Source organism: Xiphophorus maculatus, chromosome 7 (assembly GCF_002775205.1).
Source record: "Xiphophorus maculatus strain JP 163 A chromosome 7, X_maculatus-5.0-male, whole genome shotgun sequence".
NCBI classification, from domain to species: Eukaryota; Metazoa; Chordata; class Actinopteri; order Cyprinodontiformes; family Poeciliidae; genus Xiphophorus; species Xiphophorus maculatus.
In genome coordinates, this window is record NC_036449.1 from 23,091,912 (window position 1) to 23,112,728 (window position 20,817).

At 36.3% G+C, this 20,817-nt stretch overlaps 1 protein-coding gene across 3 annotated transcripts in view; it reads left to right on the plus strand.

The window, feature by feature from the left end:
* Nucleotides 1-20,817, plus strand: part of thsd7b (thrombospondin type 1 domain containing 7B) — a 208,933-nt gene that overhangs the window by 168,890 nt on the left and 19,226 nt on the right. For 2 of the 3 annotated variants that reach the window (XM_023337353.1, XM_023337354.1), the window contains exons 17-23: nt 1,259-1,264; nt 5,287-5,420; nt 6,773-6,929; nt 11,385-11,529; nt 12,790-12,905; nt 14,247-14,364; nt 16,302-16,447. In XM_023337353.1, the coding sequence (XP_023193121.1) occupies nt 1,259-1,264; nt 5,287-5,420; nt 6,773-6,929; nt 11,385-11,529; nt 12,790-12,905; nt 14,247-14,364; nt 16,302-16,447 (822 nt within the window). The remainder of the gene's footprint in view (nt 1-1,258; nt 1,265-5,286; nt 5,421-6,772; nt 6,930-11,384; nt 11,530-12,789; nt 12,906-14,246; nt 14,365-16,301; nt 16,448-20,817) is intronic. The other variant, XM_023337355.1, reaches the window with a different exon arrangement.

Below are 20,817 nucleotides of genomic sequence, written 5' to 3' on the forward strand. Positions count from 1 at the left end.
ACATTTTGTTGACTTTAACAAGGTCAACAAAATGCTCCTCTCTTCTTTTTAAAAAACACTTGCTAGAGTGCGGTCAGCTTTAATTGCCCCATTTTGACTGAGGCAATTAAAGCTGCCTTTAAATGACAAGTATTTCATCTTGTCAGATGGTTTTATTTTGTCTCATCACATCATACAACTTCAGTCTGTACAGCTGGAAATTGAAGTCATACTTGAAGGTTTTTCTTTCGGAGCAAATACTTTGTTTTTGTTTGGGGTCTTCATGGCAGTTTAAGCCACTTGTTCTACACTTTGCTCCACATAAGCGGTATGGACCGTCTGCTTTGGGAAATTATGGCTTGCATTGAACAAACTGCAACCATGGCAGACTACAATTTTAAAGCAGCTCAGAAAATTGTCATCATTGTTCATGAATCCTATTCCTGTTTGCTGATTAGTCCAGTTGAAATTGAAACACAGAAATTGAGTTCAATGGAAGAAATCCCAGAGGGAGCACAGAAGGGAGATGAGAATCTAGCAAACTTGCATAGGAAGGCGATGACAAGGTCAGGCTCAATGGAGCCTTTGAGTTCGTAGATTGTTCCTGAAAATCCTGACAAATTTTCTGTCATCTAAAAGTTTGGGCCAGATGGTTGAAAATTAAATGTGCTTCAGTTTCCATAAACAAAACAGTTCAAATAAATCATCAAATGTGCAAAGAAAGTTTACATTCATGCCCTTGACAATTAATGTCAACTTCTGTCCAGAATTGTTTCATGCGGGGAGTTAGTATTAAGTATAAAATAGAAAATAACATAATTCCAATCATAAATTCTCCTGTAAATAGCAGTGAAGTTAATTTAGACATTCCCTAGTTTAAATGTACTGCTAGGAACCTTGTTTTTAAATCGAGCACACAGCCTATATGAGCAGATGTTTATTCACGCTCACCATCTCCAGACAAATTAGTTTCTTGGAGTTGCCCCTCAACTGCAGGCACAGCCAACGCACAGCTGTTACAGCTAACTGTGGCACTTCCGAAATCTCTCAGCAGTATTGAATCACTGTGTTTTGACCAAAGGAGCTGATGAAGCACCTAATCATCCTTTGCCCTCATTAACGAAACACTGAGCAGAATGCAGTAGTTTTTAAAGTTAAATTAAGGCAAAGCTATACATTTATGTCACTGCAGGCTAAATCTAAACTAATGATCATATTGTTTTCTCTCCCTCCTCAACTTCTGGCTTGTCATGCACTGCTAATATGGACATCCACGCAGGCTCAGGTCAGTGCCATTCATTGTGTACATATTCTCTGCTTCAGCTAATGAGGACAAAATGCATGTCAGATCTGTCAAATTCACCAGTCCTGCTGTCTTCTTGGTCCTTTCGTTACAAGCTTAAAAATCAGGCTTAAGGAATAGTTCGAACCAAACCTACTTCGATAGTCTCTATATTCGTTTTACATTTTCTTACTCTCCTTCAGAATAATAGTTCTTCATTATATTCTAAATTGCCAGTTGTGTTTTTGAAAGTGAGCTCAAAGAAACTAAGCCAGGGTAGAGCACTTGTATTGCTTATCAAAGAAAATTGATTCCAGAACATTTTAAAGGAGAACAAAAGAGCGGAGGATAGAGACACTCAGGGTGTGATGAATAACTGCAAATTCTACTTTATTCTGTAAATGTAACCTTTGATGTACTTGGAAGAAAAAACAAATTTTTTCTCTGGGTTTTGCTCAGTCTTTGTAGTTCACCAGGTTTAACCCACCAACATTATTTTGTGTAGGATTTTGTTTAAAACGTTTCCCTTTTCTGTTATGTTCAGCCTTGTAGAATAAAACACTTATATTCATTACCATATGCACAATTTTTAAATATATATATGTGCTGTATATATATAAAAGTTTGATTGAAAACAAATAATCACAACTGCTACCAAATAGTGATGGTGTTATGTTTGATGCATAACGCAGTGTACACTCAAAGGAAGTAGTGGTTTCAAATCTGCCAGATTGAACTTGAGTTAATAAAGTCAAAATTAATATTGTGACTTATTCAGTTAAGATGAAGATGTCACAATATTTGCCTGTGTGCAGTAGTTTGTAGATTTAAGGAAACAGCATCCTGAGAGCCTGAGTCAGTCTGGAATTCATCACAGTGGGGAATAACCACCTGTGAATAAAAATTATTCAAAATACAGAAAAACCGTAGGGTTCAGAAAGAAGTTGTAATTTCTGCTGCTGTTCCAGCCTGCATTATAAAATTGATGTCCATTGTGTCAGAAATCCTTTTTTTTTTTCAAATAAGTGATTTTGCAAATCTCACTTTTCTTCACGTAATCAGTCAGTGTTTTGCTAATGAGGGTTTATCTGCACTCCAGTAATGGATCTCTCAAATTCCCAGTATAATGTCTATCATATCTCTCAGACTTAAGAAGTCCAGATTAAGTTTTCTTGCATCAACATTTTATTTGGCCCTTAAAAGTTACTTAATGCCAATGCTACCTGTGGTTTATAGAAGAAAAAAATTTAAATTTCCAGGCAGCTTCTACAGTTAAATATTTTCTCCATCAAGCTCAGACAGAAAAAAATACAACTCTGATACAGCCAGTTATTAAAGTAAGCATTCACCTACATGATAGACTTCATTTTCACAAAGAACACCTGCAGTTACCTTATTGGTCTGGCTGTTGATTTCCTGCTCAAGCTATCTCTCCTAGCCACGGGATAAAATGTGTTTTGCTGTCATCCAACAGATTTGGATTGTTCCTTCTCTAGTATGAAAATTTTCTTGTGTTTTCCAACAGAGAGACTGTTTTTATTAGGTGAGGAGAAATCCATCCTCCTACTGTTTACTACCACGGAGCTCACTCGCAATTCCTGTATAATCTTTGTTGCAAAACTTCTTACTGTATTCCTTTTCTGTGTTGCCACAGATTCATTGAACATTTTCCACTTAAAATGCACCTTTTGTTTATAACACTGTGGTAGGTCTACAGATTTGCAGAGATTTTGTCATCCTCAATATATGAAGGAGTGGGCATGACTTTGGGTATTGTTTTGTTTCAGAAAATGTTTTAAGCTTTGCTATATCCTTTGAATAAAATGGTTTCAAAATGATTATGTTTTGCGACTGTAAAGTATAATGATGTTTTCCGTTTCATATCCGGTTCATTATGGAAATTTTGACATTTTCATAACAGGTGTTTCTCAAAATCCAGACTTTAGTGGTCAGTAAACAATGTTTATAGTAAATGACTAAAAGTTAATATTTTTTTACAGATTTTTACAAACTATCTATATGCAGTGGTAGTGGGGAAAGTGGAAGTAGGGAAGTTGCCAGTTTTCCCAGCAGGGGCATCTGCAGTGACAGATGGGAGATGATGACGGTGTGTAATAGGCATCTGTGTGGCCCGCAGGGAAGGGAATACTCGACTCTCATTCCCACTCTCTAGTCTGAGCACACAAACACTCAAACGCACACGCATTCTCTGACACACATTACAGCTTGTCATAGCTTTTCCCACAAACTGTCCTCAAGAGCGTACCTTTTACCGTGGCAGACAGTTACATAGATTGAGAGTAAACATGTGTTTTACAGAAGCATTGTGCCGACTGCTCCCTGGCGTCCACACACATGCCAGATTCATCGGCAGAGAGGAGAGAAGTGAATGAGCTCAAAATCCAGCCAATTACATCGTTGGCTGGAGGGGCTGTTGCCATGGTCATTGCCATTTCACACACCCCATGCTGTTCTCGCCATGTCTTACATAGGTTTCCTTCGGTATGGACAAAATAGTCTTTATCCCTGTCTTACTGCAGGGGTAAAGCTGCAGAATGTTAAGACTCAGAGGTACCGTTGAGCGTCTTTGTACAGGGCTTTTCTCATCTTTTATTTTTGGCATCTCAAAACATTTCAGAGTTTCTTTACAGTCAGGCATACTTTGACAAAAATGGCCTCATTCTGCCTCTTTTATCTAATATACCAAGAAGCAAAAAAATAAATAAAAATACAAAATAAAAAAGCTTTTAAGCACATGTGTAAAATTTGACGAGAAACAAGAAACATGTTTGCAAAAAATACAAATTTTCCCTAAACTAGTCGTACCTTTGCATTTGGAATCAGAATGGTGCAAAGATTCATGTTGTGTCACTGCAGATATCTGTCACAGAGTAGCAAAAAGACCCCATGCCTACTGGGAATCCTACTGGGATTCCTGAATAAGCATACATTTTACATCATGGAAACTTGAATGTGTAAAACCAATTTTTTTATTCAGTTTATTTTTATTTATATACAAAATCAAGGAGGTAGACCCCTGCAAAACATTTAAAAACACTTTTTTTTTTTACAAAAATGCCATTACATTTTGAATGAGATTTACAATCAGAAGGATTAATGAAGCAATACATAATTATGGGTAATAAAAAGTTAATTATGATAAACCCTGATATTTTTAGTATTGCCTAACATTTTGGACCAGGTCCCTAACACGACACTCGCAAGCTTGGATGATTCAGCATCCACTTTTTGCAAACCTCTCTCTGCCAGTCCTTGAAAATGACTCTTGACCAAAAAGAAAAAAAAAGACAAATACGACATCTTTTTTATGAAGTCATAACGAGGAAAAGAAGAGAGAGTGCATCATGGGAGACGGCAGCAACACGAGGAGGCTCCAGGGGGTGCAACAGGCTTGCTTATACACTTCTATCCCTATCCAGCACATTTGTGTGAGGAGCAAAATGTATACTTGGGACATTTAAATCCTGCTAAGATTTAAAAAACAGAATTGCGGCAATATGTGTTTTCATTTAGGGGTTTGATTGAAATGAAATGCACAAAAAACTGTGTGAGTAAGATGTCTTTGTGAAGATGTTTTGTTCAGGTCTGCAACATTTCATTCCACATCGTGGCACAGAAAAGAAAAGTTACTGCAACCTTTGAATCATAGCTTTACACTCCGAGGTTTATGAATTTGCATGCCACAAGAAACAGGCTCTTAAAGGCATCCACTCTTTTGTTAGGTTGGAAGAAACAGTTCCTATTGAGAGCAGGAGCCTTTCATTTCTGATCAATTCCATAAAAATCTTTGAAAGTCGTGTTGAATATTTTCTGCTCATAACTTAAAACAGTGACATAAGCGAATATCTTATATGTTTATGTTCTCTAGTGAGCTGATTTATATGCATGATTGTTTTTAAAATCCCACATATTTTGGTTTTATTTTTCATGCATTTCTCCTTCATTCTGCTCACATCTGTGTTTTTTCTATGTGTGTGTGTCTGTTTGCTCATGCATGCATTTAGGTGTATGAGGCCGTGCCGTGCAACAGGGAATGCAGCCAGTACGAGTGGCGGATCGAGCCCTGGTCCATTTGCACCATCAACACTGTGGACGACTCGCCAGCCTGTGGAGAGGGAGTCCAGAGTCGCAAGATCAGGTCAGTGAGCAAGTTATGCTTGGCAGACAGTGGGGCTGTTTTGGCAGCACACAACCAGAGAAGTTGGATTGGCAACAGCACTGTAGCACGCTCACTCACTTGTCATTCACACTTACGCACTCAGGGGAAACGGTCACAACAAGCTATTGCTTCACAATGAATGCTGATAGATAATTTTCACATTCTTTGCCTTTCTTTGGCACTTAGAAAGCAACAGAGGAAACAGAAACATAAATAAAGCTGTACTGTTAAGAATAGACTGTTATCACAGCTGTTCTTAAACTTTTACTTGAGAAGCAGAAACAAAATCTACAATATCTCTACAATATCTAATAAAAGCATTCATTCCCTTTGGATGAACTTTTTGCATATTTTCATATTACAACCGCAGACCACTTTTATTACTGTTATAACCAAAGTATTTTATGAGATTTGTTTTTGTAATAGACCAACACAAAATGCATAATTATGAAGTGGAATGAAAATGAAAAAAACTTCTTTATATACAAGGTCAAATTTGCCACTTTTCGTGCAGTGATATTTATCACAACAAAAAAATCTGTAAACTGCACAAGGAGCTGCATTCACTTCCGTGAGCTAAAACCTTTTGGAAACTTTTGTCTGTTCTTTGCAAAAAAAAAACAACAACAACAAAAAACCCTAAGCTCAATAAGACTGTCTGAAGAGCATCTCTGAACAACAGTTTTTAATGTTTGGAAAATTTGACAGGGTAAGACACTGTGTAGGAGATAATGAGTTGTTGAGACTGGAGGATTCTAAATTGACGAAATCATATAGAAAACAAAACCATGAGTGATATCTATGAAAAACAATAGCAGTCACTTTCTTGCAAACTTGTTTATGATTAACCACTTTACAAAAGTCATAAATGGATAATAGCATATTCCTTAATAATAATAAATAATAATGAGCAATGTGATATTTTTAATTTCAAAAACTTGTTCCTCTTTGGTCAAAAACTACCATCTCTCAACAGAAGCATACTAGGAATTATTTACATAACAAGAATATAAATCGATAAGTGAATAAATTATTCTAGTGTTTTATGTGGAAAATAAACATTTTGACCTCGTGTTTCAGTTTTGATAAAAATATTTTTTTTAAAAAGCAGGTAAAACTCGAAGGCCTGATATAAACTAAACACTTAAAATAAGATTACTTCAATTTTTTAGCAATCCACTCTGAGTCAAAATCTTTAAGATGAGTCTACAAATTCCACATAGACTGAGATGTCAGCCCCTGGAGACTTGTTATAAAGCTGCTTCAAGTGCTATATATATATATATATATATATATATATATATATATATATATTTCTTTTTTTTTTGTAGGTGTGTGATGAGGGGAACAGCAAGCAGGGAGGATGGCAGCCCAGACGACAGTATGTGTGATCCAGAGGAAATGCCTCCCAGGGCCCAGGTTTGCTATTTAGCCTGTCCTAATGACTGCGTTGTGTCAGCCTGGGGAGCATGGAGCAACTGCCCTCCGGTAAGAGGCAAAAATTGTTTATTTTCTTTTTACCAGTGTATTGTATATATAAATAAAAGTTTTACTACTACTATATGACTTAAATAGGAAAATAAATAAAACTAAATAAATAAATATAATCTAAAATTAATTCAGCATATCAAAATGTCTTGATATGCTGAATTATGATATCCCTTTACAGGAACTTGAACTGAATTTAAGCCCAACTCTTAAAAAACAGTCCTAAGCTACAAACTCAGGACCAAACCTGAGCTACAAATCTTACACTTGACTTAACCCACAAAGGACAAAATTGTTCTGTAACACTTTATTTGACGGGTTGTGAATAAGACTGTCTTGACACCGTAACAAACATGACATAACACCTGTCATGAAAATGAGTAAGTCTTCATGAATATTTATGACTGTTGTCATAAAGTGTCATTCGGTAAATCATGACACTTTTAATACAAAGTTGACATTATTCAAAATGTCTTTGTTATGACAAATTGACATTAACCAAGAAATCATAATCTGAAATAAATTTATCAAAATATTACTGATTAAACTTTAGCTTTAATAACATAAAGCTACATATTTTTTAAAGTTTAGTTTTAACCAAGAAGTCACACTTTAACACTGATTCCATAATTTTTGGTGAAAGTAAATTCATGTTTTCATTCTCTTCTGAAAGGTAGGCCTCAGGCTTTAACACAACACAGCGTGTTCCCCAGTGTTGTAGCCACAGGCTAGTGGTTACACGGCCATGCAGTAACGTTATAGGTTTTCTGTCAGAAATAGCAGTTCACTGAACTGGAACATTGGAGTTAGAGAAAGAACAGAATAAAGAGAAAGGACCAATAGAGATCACTTAATTAATCTGAGGGGTTTCGTTTATGTTTTGGTCTGACAGACATGTAATCTCATTCAGACATTCATTCTGAAACCTTCAGCAGCACTATAAGACATGAGAAATTATGCTATAATCTGTCCTGAAATATAATTACCACAAAGCAGCTCCAGATGGAAAATAATGTTGGATTAATTACAGTTATCAAAACATGGAAATGGAAGAACATGTATTTACTTCTCTGTTTTTTCCAGCAAATTTGATCTAGTTTCTGCTTAAAGTGGGAATATGTACATATACAAAAATTATGATGGAAAAATACTATTTTTTTATTTGTAGTATTGATTTTGGCACATGAGTAGCTTTATAAGGTCTTATTTATAACATTGTTTAAATTGTTTAATGGCTGAGGACGAATTTGTGACACTTTCTTACTAAACATTACTACATTACTACATACATAACATTACTAAACACCATGTATAGAGAAAATAAATGCGTGACATTGAGGCTGTGTGACAGTGTGAACACATAAACAGAACAATGACTCTGTCCGATTTATGAGACCCACACAGAAGAGTTCTCATTAACCGGTGACATTGACTGAGGTGCATCTAGTCGTGAGTCAGGTGCAGAGGGACAGATACAGTTTGCTGCAAACTCTTCAATCACTTTCCCCTTTAATCAGAAGCCCAAGTACAATACGCATATCCTCTTCCTCGGGCAACGGACTTCCATGTTCTGCTAATGTGACTTTAATTTATCCTACCATGCTATTTCTTCCTGAAGGTAGGGCTGTGCTCTGCTGTGATAATTGCTCTCTAGGTAATTATCACCCTCACATTCATCTGGCTGCAAAGTTCTCAGATGGTGAGATTTACCTCAGATTAGTATCAGTGACTTTGTATTTGCATAAAATGCCATTAATCTTCAGAACTGATTTCTTGTAATAATTTTGAGAATTAAATTTTTTTTTATAATTATGGGTATATATTATGCTAATATAAGATGTCACTAAAAATGTGCCTTTGTATTTAATTTGGTATCTGACAACAAAAGTGATACAGTAAAAATAGCAGGTTCAATTCAATCCGAACAAGCTAGATTCAGTTAAGAGATTTTATCAGTTTGGAATAAGAGTTGAAAGAAAAGAAAATCTCTGCACTTTCCAAATTATGTACATTATATTTAAAAATATTAACAATTACACATTCAGTTCTTCAGTAAGAAATGTTTACAGAGTGGTCATCCAATAGAATTTTCTGATCTCAAGAAACTGATTCAATTTCTCTTTTAAGTCACTGTTCCAATACATTTTGAGTGTCTTATAATACTTTTTAGGTTTTCCTTCATGTACAGCAATGTGCATAAGTGTTAAGCTAATCCCTCGCTGCTTTAAGACCCCTACACATCGGATTTACTCTGTGCTGTAGAAAGTCAGCCAGCTGGTCTTTGTAAGGTGTTTTAGAGCATAACAAGGTCATAATAAGCTCCCCATTGCTTTTAATGGAGGATGACGAGTTGTGGAGGATTTTGAACAAGCAGTAATTGTCGTTAACGATGTCGTGATGGTGTGTTTTCATGCTACCACTGTATCAGGGCTCTGGGTGGGGCCAGAGGAACATAGAGGCATCAGTGTGACCTGGAGCCTACAAACATCTGCAGAACTTCTGCTGTGAGCACTTCATGCCCCCATTGTGTTGGTACGGCTTTCTTAGGAATAAATGTGGCTTCTCTGCCTACCATGCGGCTGCAACAATCTCACTACAACCAATTAGGTTGTCCTTCACTCACTTTATTTTTTTACACAAGAATGGAGCATTTGTTCCTGTCATGGCCAGGCCTTCTGGATGACAGGAAGAAAGAAGGCTGGTCGAGTTTCTGCGCAGAAAACCTTTCATCTGTTCATCTTTATGCTGGTGATAATGTGATTGTGAAAGCTGATAGTTAAATTATTAATGATGATCCGATGGCCCCGTTAGGTATGAGAAGGAGTTTTGTTTTTTTCTGTATTGCTGCTGAAGTTTACACTAGCAGCTCAGAAACTTTCTGTATACTGAGGGAGAATTGTGACAAGGTCTAAAAAAATGTCTACCTCATCTTTTATAGCCACGGTGGTAGCATTGTGTTTGCGATATGTGCTTTTGTAGCACACAGCTGCAACTTGGCGCAGTCTTTGAGAGTGATGCTCAGGAGTATCCTGGGTGTGGTCTAATCACGTGCATCATCAACATCTCTCTATACATAAATGTGCTGCTTATACATGCAAAGTAAAGAGGAGGCAGAGTAGAATGCAAAAAACATAAATATTTTAGGGGGACGCATTTGCTTATTTTTCATCTAATTCTTTCAAAGGATCATAAGGGATTTTGAAATGAGGATGTGGAATTTGCACAGAAGCCAATGATTGAATAGAGTTTGGAAGAAGTGATGATCTTACTGCGGGGAAAACATTACTGTATACTTTCAGAGTAACTGTTTGATGTTACCACACTGTCCCCAGCCTCAGTTTCAGATGTACAAAAATATTGGCTTATGTGTTATATACTGACAATTGTAAAGGTTTTAAATATCCCTCTCTTAAACTACAATGACTTGATGAGACTTGAGTTGTCTTAGATGGTAGAAGTCTGATTTGGTCTTCACTTGTCCTGAACTAGGTTTTAGCCTTAGGACTAAATCAGCATTTATGCTAAATAAAATACAAACAAACAAAAGAGCTTTACAGTATAGAAAATATATTAACTGCTTAAAACCTTTGAATCACCTTTTTGCATATAAAGCTATAAGTTTTTACTTTACAAACTTTGAGAGACCTTCAGCAAGCTATACAAACCGCAGCTCAGCATTGATAATTAAAACCATTTACTTTATAATATGATGACTTGATTCATGTGGTAAAGATTTACCTTTTCATATGAAAGTAGCTTGTTCTTTGGACTAGCTACGCTTTTCTAGAATGTTAAACATTACAAGTGCCTCTTTGTTATTCAGATCGTTTCAATTCAACTTGTCTTCATAGCAACATGGTTCGTTTTTCTTTTCAGATTTGTTCTCAAGTTTTTATCTGAAATGTAAGAGTGAAATGTGAACATCATTACAGTAAGAAGTCTTGTCAAGTTTTTAAGAGGGTATTGAAATTATTCTCACAACAACAAATAAATTAACATTCATTATATTGTGTCCTTCGAAAATTACTTCTTCAAAAGAATGGCAGCAGGAAAATATATTCAGACTCTGTAAGGAAATGATGGATCAGGGGGATTTGCTCCTAAAGTCTGTGACAAATTACCATAGAAATAAATTAAAGTTATGGCAGTAAAGTGCAGTTATCTTGATAGGATGAATTTCTCATTTGTTCCTTCACACTGTTTTCAAAATTACCTACTAATCCCAGCGTAGCAGCAGTGAATTTCCTGAAATGGAGGGTAAGAGAATATTAAGAAACTTAAAAAGCACTTGCACTCAGATTTCTGAAGTGATTCTCTAAGGCATTTTTGCAAGATTCGAGCCAGCTTGTGACAAATCTGCAGGCACAGAGCAGGTTTAATTTCAGCTGGCTTCATCCTTCAACTGTTGTCTCTGAAACTAAGCTACTTTTTTTGGGTGCTGTCGTTGTTGTGCAGCAGTGCGACGCTGGCAGCGTGAGGAACAGAAGCAGACAAATCCTCCGCCTCCCCGCCGTGGAGAACGCGGCCTGTCCAGAACTGGTCCAATCAGAACCTTGTCTTCTCAACAGTACCTGTTTCATGTACCAGTACAGAGTCTCGGGTAGGGTGAACTACACATGCCTGTTCACTTTGTGAAACTATTGAAACACTTTTTATATACTGTACATCTTCTTGCAATCTGTTTTTATCTCATATTCATTTACTTATGCTCTCAAATATAATTTTGTGTCCCATGTGTCTGGAGACTGTATTAGAAAGACGCTTGCTTCCTGTGTCTTTATTTTCTCCATAGATCAGACAGTGTGTCCCAGAATAAATCATTCAGGTCCTAAAAGGGTTAAGTGCTACCTGCTTTAACAGCCATGTCTGTGGATACTCCCTTAAATTCCAAATGAGCAGCTGCCTTGCAGTCCATCTTCGTTATATCGCCGTTTGAGCCACAGTGGCTGACTAAGACTATAAATTGTGTCAATGAGTAACAAATAGTGTTTTGTTAGGTGCAAGCACAGTTGCGAATTCCACTTTTTATAAATAAATTCTATCTCTCTTGCATGTTGATGGCATAGAAATATACTTTGACTTAGATAAATGATGCTCCAGCATCAGCTTACCTGATATGCATACATATACCACACATACAGCTAAAACCAAATATTTACACACTAAAGACAAATAAGCTTTTTTCTCGATGTCGGCACTGCCACAAACCAAACACTTCATGTTTGAGGTGAGTTAAGATTGCCGTAACTGTTTCAATGCCACAATACTGAAAGCAATTATTCAAATTCAAAAGTTTACATACACTGAAGTAAATAAAACTCCTACTGCCAAAACTCACCTTTGAAGACAACTTATGGTAGAGAAATGGACAGTCGGTTCACGTGCAGCAGCTCTGGTGGACAGTCCTGTGCTCAGCATGCCAGTTGCACGTTCCCTCAAATCCTGTGACATCTCTGGCAGAGGGCTGTGTGACAAAACTGCGTATTTTAGAGTAGCCTTTTATTTTTCTTTTAATGTATGCTAGCACACAAATTTAGCAGCAACCATTGAAGATGTTTTGTCTTTAACAAATGCGTAGCTTGATGGTAGATATCCATCACAAACGCTTTTTTTAAGTATTTCTATCGCACATTCCATGTCTCCATTTCCTAATATTTATTTTTCTTAACTATGTTTGGGTCTGTCTCTGTAATTTCCTTCTAAAAAGTTCTCTGATCTGTCCATAAAAAATTAAAAAAAAATGTTTGTACCCGCTTCAGTTAATCATTTTTGTGTGTCTTTTTTTTTGTAAGCTTTCATTGCCAAATTTAAAAAAAAACACAAAAGTGCTAATGCAGATGTAATGATGCCTTGTGTGTAGACTGGAGTACCTGCCAGCTGAGTGAAAATGCCATCTGTGGTCCGGGGTCACGGTCACGTCTCCTGGACTGTGTGCAGAGTGATGGGAAAACAGTGGAGTTGCAGAAGTGCCAACAGGTAATGGTCCTATAAAGAATGAAGAGCCTTAAATAACACGCCTGCAGGTAAAAGCTGTCTGAGCCCATACTTTGTGGATGTTACATCTTTGCTTATTCTCCTTAATACAGATATAAGGGCTTAGGTAAAGGTTTTGTTTTAATCCTTTATTTTTCAAATGTATTAATTATATCTGGTTAAAGCCAAACAACTGCAAAGCAAATCAAATTGCAATGATCTTTTAATTTGTTACATTAAATTATTTAACTGAATATTTTAGTATTAGAGTAAGTGTGATGGTTCTCCTTTCCAATGAGGAACTATTGGCGGCTAATGCATATCTGCTGCTCCTGCTCCGCTGCCTTAGATTACACATTATTGAAAGGCTTGTCGTTTCATGCTTAGGTGTAAATGTTGCTTCTAATCCTGGAACAAATGTTACATGAAGCAGTTTGCCAGTAGGTCAACGGAGCTTAATGGTATTGTTATCTCAATTGTGGAAAGACAAATGGTTTTCTTACTGCGATGAAGCAAAAAGCAGAGACTCCTGCTCTGGATTTGCAACTATTAACAGATACAGCAAATTTGTTGGAAGTTCTAATAAAATATATGTATTAAATAAGAAAAGATTGAAAGAAAGAACTTTATTTTTAACTTTTCATACCCTTTGTTTCATCCAGTTTTATTTTATTTTATTTTTTTAATAAATAGAAATAAAATAATGTACTTATTAATTATTTTTATGTTAAAGAATGTGGGATCTCCTCATTAGAAATCTATGATTTTCTGACACACAACAGTATGAACAGAGGCGAGTTTTTTTTAGTAAGTGGCCACTAGTTTGGACAAGGACCAATAAACAGAGGGAACAGTTAAGCCCAAATCATTCATACGCCTGAATTATTTGGATTTAAAGCGTTTTTCATTCAACTAAGAACTTTATTTTTAGGAATTAAGAGTTAAAATGAGAATCCAAAATAATTTTTTAGCAAGTTGAAAGTTATTTCAACTACCTTTATGTCGTTCTCAGTAATCATTGAAAAAAAAAATCTTAATTTATAAATATTTGCCAGATTATTCTTATGGTTCAGATCAGATGAAAGCAAGATTTTTTTCAATTTTCATTATATTCATACTTATATTAAAGGCTTGACATGCATTTATCAGAATGCACAGTTAAAGTTTAATAACTAAAGACTTTATCATTAGTTGCATCCATTAAACTGCTGTATCTCCGCCATCCTACAGTGAGCCGCAGCTTCATTAGAAATGTGAAAATCTGGCTGTTTGTTTTTATTTTTCTTGTTGTTGCTGGAAATAACTAGCAGGCCCTCCACTCAGCTCGGCTCCTGTTTCCTACAGTTTGGTCTGATCAACAACTTGCAGATGTTGGAGAGCTGCGTTGTTGACTGTCCTGTCAGCTGCATCCTCTCCGACTGGTCGCCGTGGGCGGATTGCTCGCACACCTGCGGTACCCAAGGTAAGTATTATGAGAAAACAAACTTCAACCTAGTTAAATAAAAAAAACAGCAATCAGCGCAACCTGTTGAGCAGACGCACGGTGAACCACATACTTAGCACTTAATTATTTAATCTACTCAGACAGTCACCAAGATGCTGAATTGTGCATGAATACATTTAAATACATTAAAATATTTACAAGCTCATGCTATCCACAGCCTTATTACATAGTAAAACTATCCACTGTATTTTCTTCTAGGAATTGGTCTGTTTGTCATTATAGCATACAAATCAGAATTCCCTTATTAACATAGGAACTTCTGAATTCTGTTTATATTTAATGAGGTTAATTACAACTAAATCCCATGCAGTTCACCTGTTCAGTTGCCATAAATTATGTAGCATGCTTAAAGATAAAGTCCGTAATCACCAAGCTGGCTTGCTGGCAATCACTTTGAGAGTGGCATCTTGACCTCATGCAATATACAAAAGTAATGATTTAACCCGGATCCATATATTGTTTCCTTGGCTTCCCAAAGTCAGCCTCCCAAAGAGAAAGCTTGTTATCCAGCTAATTAGAGGGGCTCAGCACTGCCTCCTCAAGTTCATTAATTTTAATTTGTCCATGGCTGTCTGTCAGCTCAAACTTAACCCCTCACTCCTAAAGCTCACACTTGCAGCTGTTCTCGGCTGGGGATTTAAACTGGAGGCTTTCTCTCTCACTGTGCCTCCCAAAGCTCTGTCACTTCTGCTGTGACTCTTTTTGCCACTCACCCAGCTCCTTCTTACAAATAGACAAATACGACTTTCAGCCTTGATGAGGGATTTGTGTCATATCTGTCAGGTGATGCAAAGATCATGTTTTGTTTTGTTGGCACACCGGGGAAACATCAGTGTTTTTGGTTTGATTCTTTTATTTTCTTCCTGTTCTTTTTTGGTGGAGCTGAACTGCTCTTTACTGTGTGTGTCTGGGGCTTACAGAACAACAAACCCCTAAAAACACACAAATGTACTTTCTGTTGAATTGCCAATTGAAGAAATTCTCAGCCTCCTAGGACTCTGTAGACTAAGGAATGAAGGTACAGAAATTATACAGATAAAAAGTCACAGCTGCCCTTGTAAAGTAGAAGCAATGGACCTTGAAAGTAACAACATTTTTGATGAAACAAAGTGATAGCAGCATCATGCAAAGCTGAATAGAGCCAAATCCTCTCCAGTCCTAGAAGATTTCAAGTTTTAACTAAGAACTTTAATATTTCAGTCAATATACCACCTTAGAGTCCAAAGCTGTGGATCAGTTTGACTATATTGTATGGCTGCTATGACTGCGTCTACCTTTTCTACCTTTGAAGTTAAACAAACATTGATATCTAGTATCTGAACGACCATTACTGGAAGAAACAAGTTACGGTACTTCTATGATAAATGTACTTCTTAGGATAAAATAAAAGATTTTTTTCTGTATGTGTTTCTCTACAACACACTACTCCATGGCTGGTTGCCAACAGTTCCCTTCACATATTATTAATGGCTCTCTTGAACGAGGCACTTTGGTAGAAAACTGCTAGTTCTGAGGATAAAGTGGCAAAATGACTCATGTGTTTGACAGTTGTGCTAATTCTTCTTTTTAATAAAAAAAACATTTCTTGTAAAAATGAGAAGATGGAGCCAGCTTTTACTTCTAAACAATTTGATTAACTCATACTTAATTAAGATTCATGTTTTTGCACATCTTTAAATCTTAATTTTTTAAGGATGTAGTTAAGTCTAAGTCCTACATTGTATATACTATATTTCCAGCAGATGCATTTATTCATCCTAACAGTAGTACTTCAAAATGTCACCGCTGTGAAGTTTCACAGTATTTAATTTTGAAAGTAGGCTGCAGCTTGCAGATGTTCTCTGAATCCGTGTAACTGTTCTTCAAAATGTTGTGTTGGTCTTGATGTTATGTAGGTCACTCTGTCCGCACACGGAGGATCCTTCAGGAGGCTCACGAGGAGGGTCGTCCCTGCCCCAGCCAGCTCTCCCAAACTAAGCCGTGCTCCATAAGGCCGTGCTATATGTGGCTGCTGAATGACTGGTCTCCGTGCGCTGCAGAGGTATGACCTACTTTGATATTAAAAAATTTTCATTTCTCTTAAGTTAATCGTGCAAAGTGGCGTAACATTGTGACTCTGTATGGCTAAGTGGGTTAAAAATATCCAGCTTTAAGTTTAGCAAATTTAACAAGTTTAAAATCAAAAGCTGTGGAACTTAATGAGGCTGTGACTATGTAACGCTCTCTTTTGCAAGTGTCATATCTTGTTATCACTCTTTGAAACAATTACAAACTTTAAGGCACTTCAAAGCCTTCCTTTTCTCGCTTTTAGTTCTGATGTTTGGAGACTTAACAGATTTTCAGTTATCCATCTATGATGGGACTTAAAAAACCTAATTACACCAAAACAATTCGACTGCAAAACAATTCGACTGCCTTCAAAATTTACTTAGCCTTTATATTAAAATTTGTATACAATTTGATCATTTTTAATAAAACTATATCAAGAAGAGAAGAAGTTGTATGTTGTCCTATTAATACTAGATTCAATAATTGCTGTCACATTTTTAGAAAAGGTGACAATTATTTTCAGCCATTTTGAATCAACAGAAAATGATTATATCTACATTTCTGACACCAAAAACATACAAATAAAAAATAACATTTACTTCAGAACTAGAAAAGTCCCACACATTTCTGCACAGTATACATTTTTGCTTTGCTAATGACACTTCTCTTTTCTTAAAGCCTAAATATCCCCATTATATAAAGACGTTTACCATTTTGTTAACGTGTTTAATTAAAAAAAAACATTTTTTTAAATATCTTTTTCCATCATCTTTTATCTACATGTGTAAAATGTACTTTTTAAAAGCTCATTTTTAAAAAAATTAGATTTTTATAACTTATTCTGTAACTTATTTCGATGCCCCTGAACAGTGATTCATTCAGTCCTCCCTTTATAGTCTGCAAAATCATCGTCAGTCAAGCAGGGGGTTTGAATTTTCTTTCCAGCAATCTCTTGGTAGTTCTCTTTGAAAGTTTTCTTGGACTTGCAGACCTTAGCTTGACCTCTGCAGCTCTTGCTGTTACTTGAATACATTAGAAACCAAACTGGGAATACAGCAACTTGAAACTGCTTGGCTATCTCCTTTGAGGCTTTGCTTGCTTTGTGGGCACAAATTAATTTGGTTCAATGCTACAAAGCTGCTTACAAGAAGTCTAAGCAGGAGATTGTAGTTCGAATATTTGATGTATTTATAAAGTTTTCTAATTTGGTAACTACAAATATGCGTTAGTTATTAAAAGCTGTAAATTAGCTTACAGTCTGCTTTATAGTTTTAGAGACTACAAGTCTTTTTAACAAATATATGAGCAAATAAAATGCCAAATGGTATCTGATCTTTACATATATATCTTAAGGAAATAGCATCAGTTTTGCTCTGTTTTTGTTTTTTTTTACTAGACTTTTGCATGCATTCATTAAACATTTGGAGATCTGTTTTAATTAGAAAAAATACATCTGTTTGATTATTGTTTGGTGGAGGAGGGAATGTAATTACACTGAATTGTTTGGTCTCATTAAGAATAATGTGAAGCACTATTTTTCAAAGGTTTTTCCTAATTAGTTTGAATATGTGAACATGTGTTCTAATGGTTTCTCGCATTATAATGGCTTACAAATGGGAAAAACAAACTGCAAGCCAATAATGCACCAACAATAAACAGAGAAAAAAAACTGACTGATGCCAGATGGAAAACGTGGATCGGCAAATGTGTTAGAAATGCAGCGCAATGTTTGCTAAAAGTAGCCTAATGGTTTGAGCAGTAATGTGCATAAAGAAAAAAAATATATGTTAGTAGGAATTTTGATATCATTGAAATGTATTTTAAAAACTGTAGAAATCCGTCTTTTTATGCCATAGTTTTTTTTTTCCCCCTTGTAGTTAATGATTATCTCACTGTTTAATAGTCGATCACTAGAAAATTTCGGAAGAAATTTAGCCGGGGCCTGCCAAGGCGCGCCCGTCGGGCATGGGCCCGGCGTCGTCGCGCCACAAATCGGCGTCGACGCCAAAGGACGCCGCGACGTGATCAGTGGCACGCGGAGAACCGCAAGAACGTTAAGCGAGGCGGACGTGCACCGTTCGGTACGATTTAAAATGTTGTCAAGGCTTTTATTTTGGAAGTTTTGTTAACCTTCATTTCAAAGGGCCAAACTAATCCCATGCGTAATAGTCCTTGGGTTAAAATAGTTATATAATGCTCAAAACACAAGTAGCTGATGTAAAAATATTCAAGGCTTTTATTTTGAAATTTTCAGTATGCTTCATTTCAAAGGGCCAAACTAATACCACGTGTAACAGTGCTTTGGATGAAAAAGTCAAATAAAGCCAAAAAGAGCAATTACGTCATGTAAAATTATTCAAGGCTTTTATTTTGAAATTTTCAGAATGCTTCATTTCAAAGGGCCAAACTAATACCACGTGTAACAGTGCTTTGGATGAAAAAGTCAAATAAAGCCAAAAAGAGCAATTACCTGATGTAAAAATATTCAAGGCTTTTATTTTGAAATTATTATTATGCTCCATTTTAAAGTTCCAAACTAATCCCATGTGTAACAGTGCTTTGGATGAAAAAGTCATATAAAGCCAAAAACAGCAATTACCTGATGTAAAAATATTCAAGGCTTTTATTTTGAAATTTTCAGTATGCTTCATTTCAAAGTTCCAAAGTAATCCCATGTGTAACAGTGCTTTGGATGAAAACGTCAAATAAAGCCAAAAACAGCAATTACCTGATGTAAAAATATTCAAGGCTTTTATTTTGAAATTATTATTATGCTCCATTTTAAAGTTCCGAACTAATCCCATGTGTAACATTGCTTTGGATGAAAAAGTCATATACGGCCAAAAAGAGCAATTACTTCATGTAAAAATATTCAAGGCTTTTATTTTGAAATTTTTGTTAAGCTTCATTTTAAAGGGCCAAACTAATACCATGTGTAACAGTGCTTTGGATGAAAAAGTCAAATAAAGCCAAAAAAGAGCAATTACGTCATGTAAAAATATTCAGGGCTTTTATTGTGAAATTTTCAATATGCTTAATTTTAAAGTGTAAAACTAATCCCATGTGTAACAGTTACTGAGTTAAATCAGTTATATACAGCCCAAAGCAGCAAGTAGTTGTAAAGGCCAGTTCTCAGTCCTGATCTGTTTCAACTGAGGATAGATAGAACTACAACGATGCGTATTCGTAGTCCTAACCAGCAGCCAATAGCCTCTTGAGTTCCGTTGCTATGGCAAATAATGGTCTCAGCAGGTGTGAGCTCTGAGCTGTGAGCTCTCAAACACACAAGTGTGTTTGAGCAAACACACTTTACTGAAAAAAAGCATTGGAAACAAATCCTTCTTGTTCGGGAACCGTAATACATATTCGAAAAGCGTTTTAAGCGTATGACAGTTCAATGTGTCTTCTGCGATAGTCCCGAGATTCATATCTGTACCTCACTCAGAGCATTTACAGTGATGAGAGAAAGAAATGTTGTGCCCAGATATGAACCGAGGTCGGCTGTCACTCTAATATGAGCAAAAATGAGAAACTTTGGGTCGCTTAGAGGCAAATTGTGGACAAACCATAACTGGTATCGACGAGCCGTCTTCACTTTCGAAGAGATCACAGACGTATCTACAAAATGAAATTTGAATGGCATTTCTAGGTGAATTTGTGACGACACAGCAAATCCTCAAAAATAGGGTATTTCTAGGATTTTTCCCATTGAGTTATAATGGGGTTTTTTTCGTAGTTTTTTGCGAATTATGTCGCCACGTTAATCCCGAATCCCACCAAAAGTAATAGCTGGAATGGCGTGAATTTTCTGCACGTTTTGATACCTCTTTTGTAGGTGTGCACGCAGCGGTATGAGCCGCATTAACGGTTACGGATGAAAAATAAAGAATAACTAGAAAACCAAAATTTCTGAAGAAATTTAGCCGGGGCCTGCCAAGGCGCGCCCGTCGGGTTTGGGCCCGGCGTCGTCACGCTACAAATTGGCATCGACGCTAAAGGACGGCGCAACGTGATCAATGGCACGCAGAGAACCACAAGAACGTTAGTAAGGTGGACGTTCACCATTCGGTACGATTTAAAATGTTGTCAAGGCTTTTATTTTGGAAGTTTCAGTATGCTTCATTTCAAAGGGCCAAACTAATCCCATGCGTAATAGTCCTTGGGTTAAAATAGTTATATAATGCTCAAAACACAAGTAGCTGATGTAAAAATATTCAAGGCTTTTATTTTGGAATTTTCATTATGCTTCATTTCAAAAGGGCCAAACTAATACCATGTGTAACAGTGCTTTGGATGAAAAAGTCAAATAAAGCCAAAATGAGCAATTACTTCATTTAAAAAATATTCAAGGCTTTTATTTTG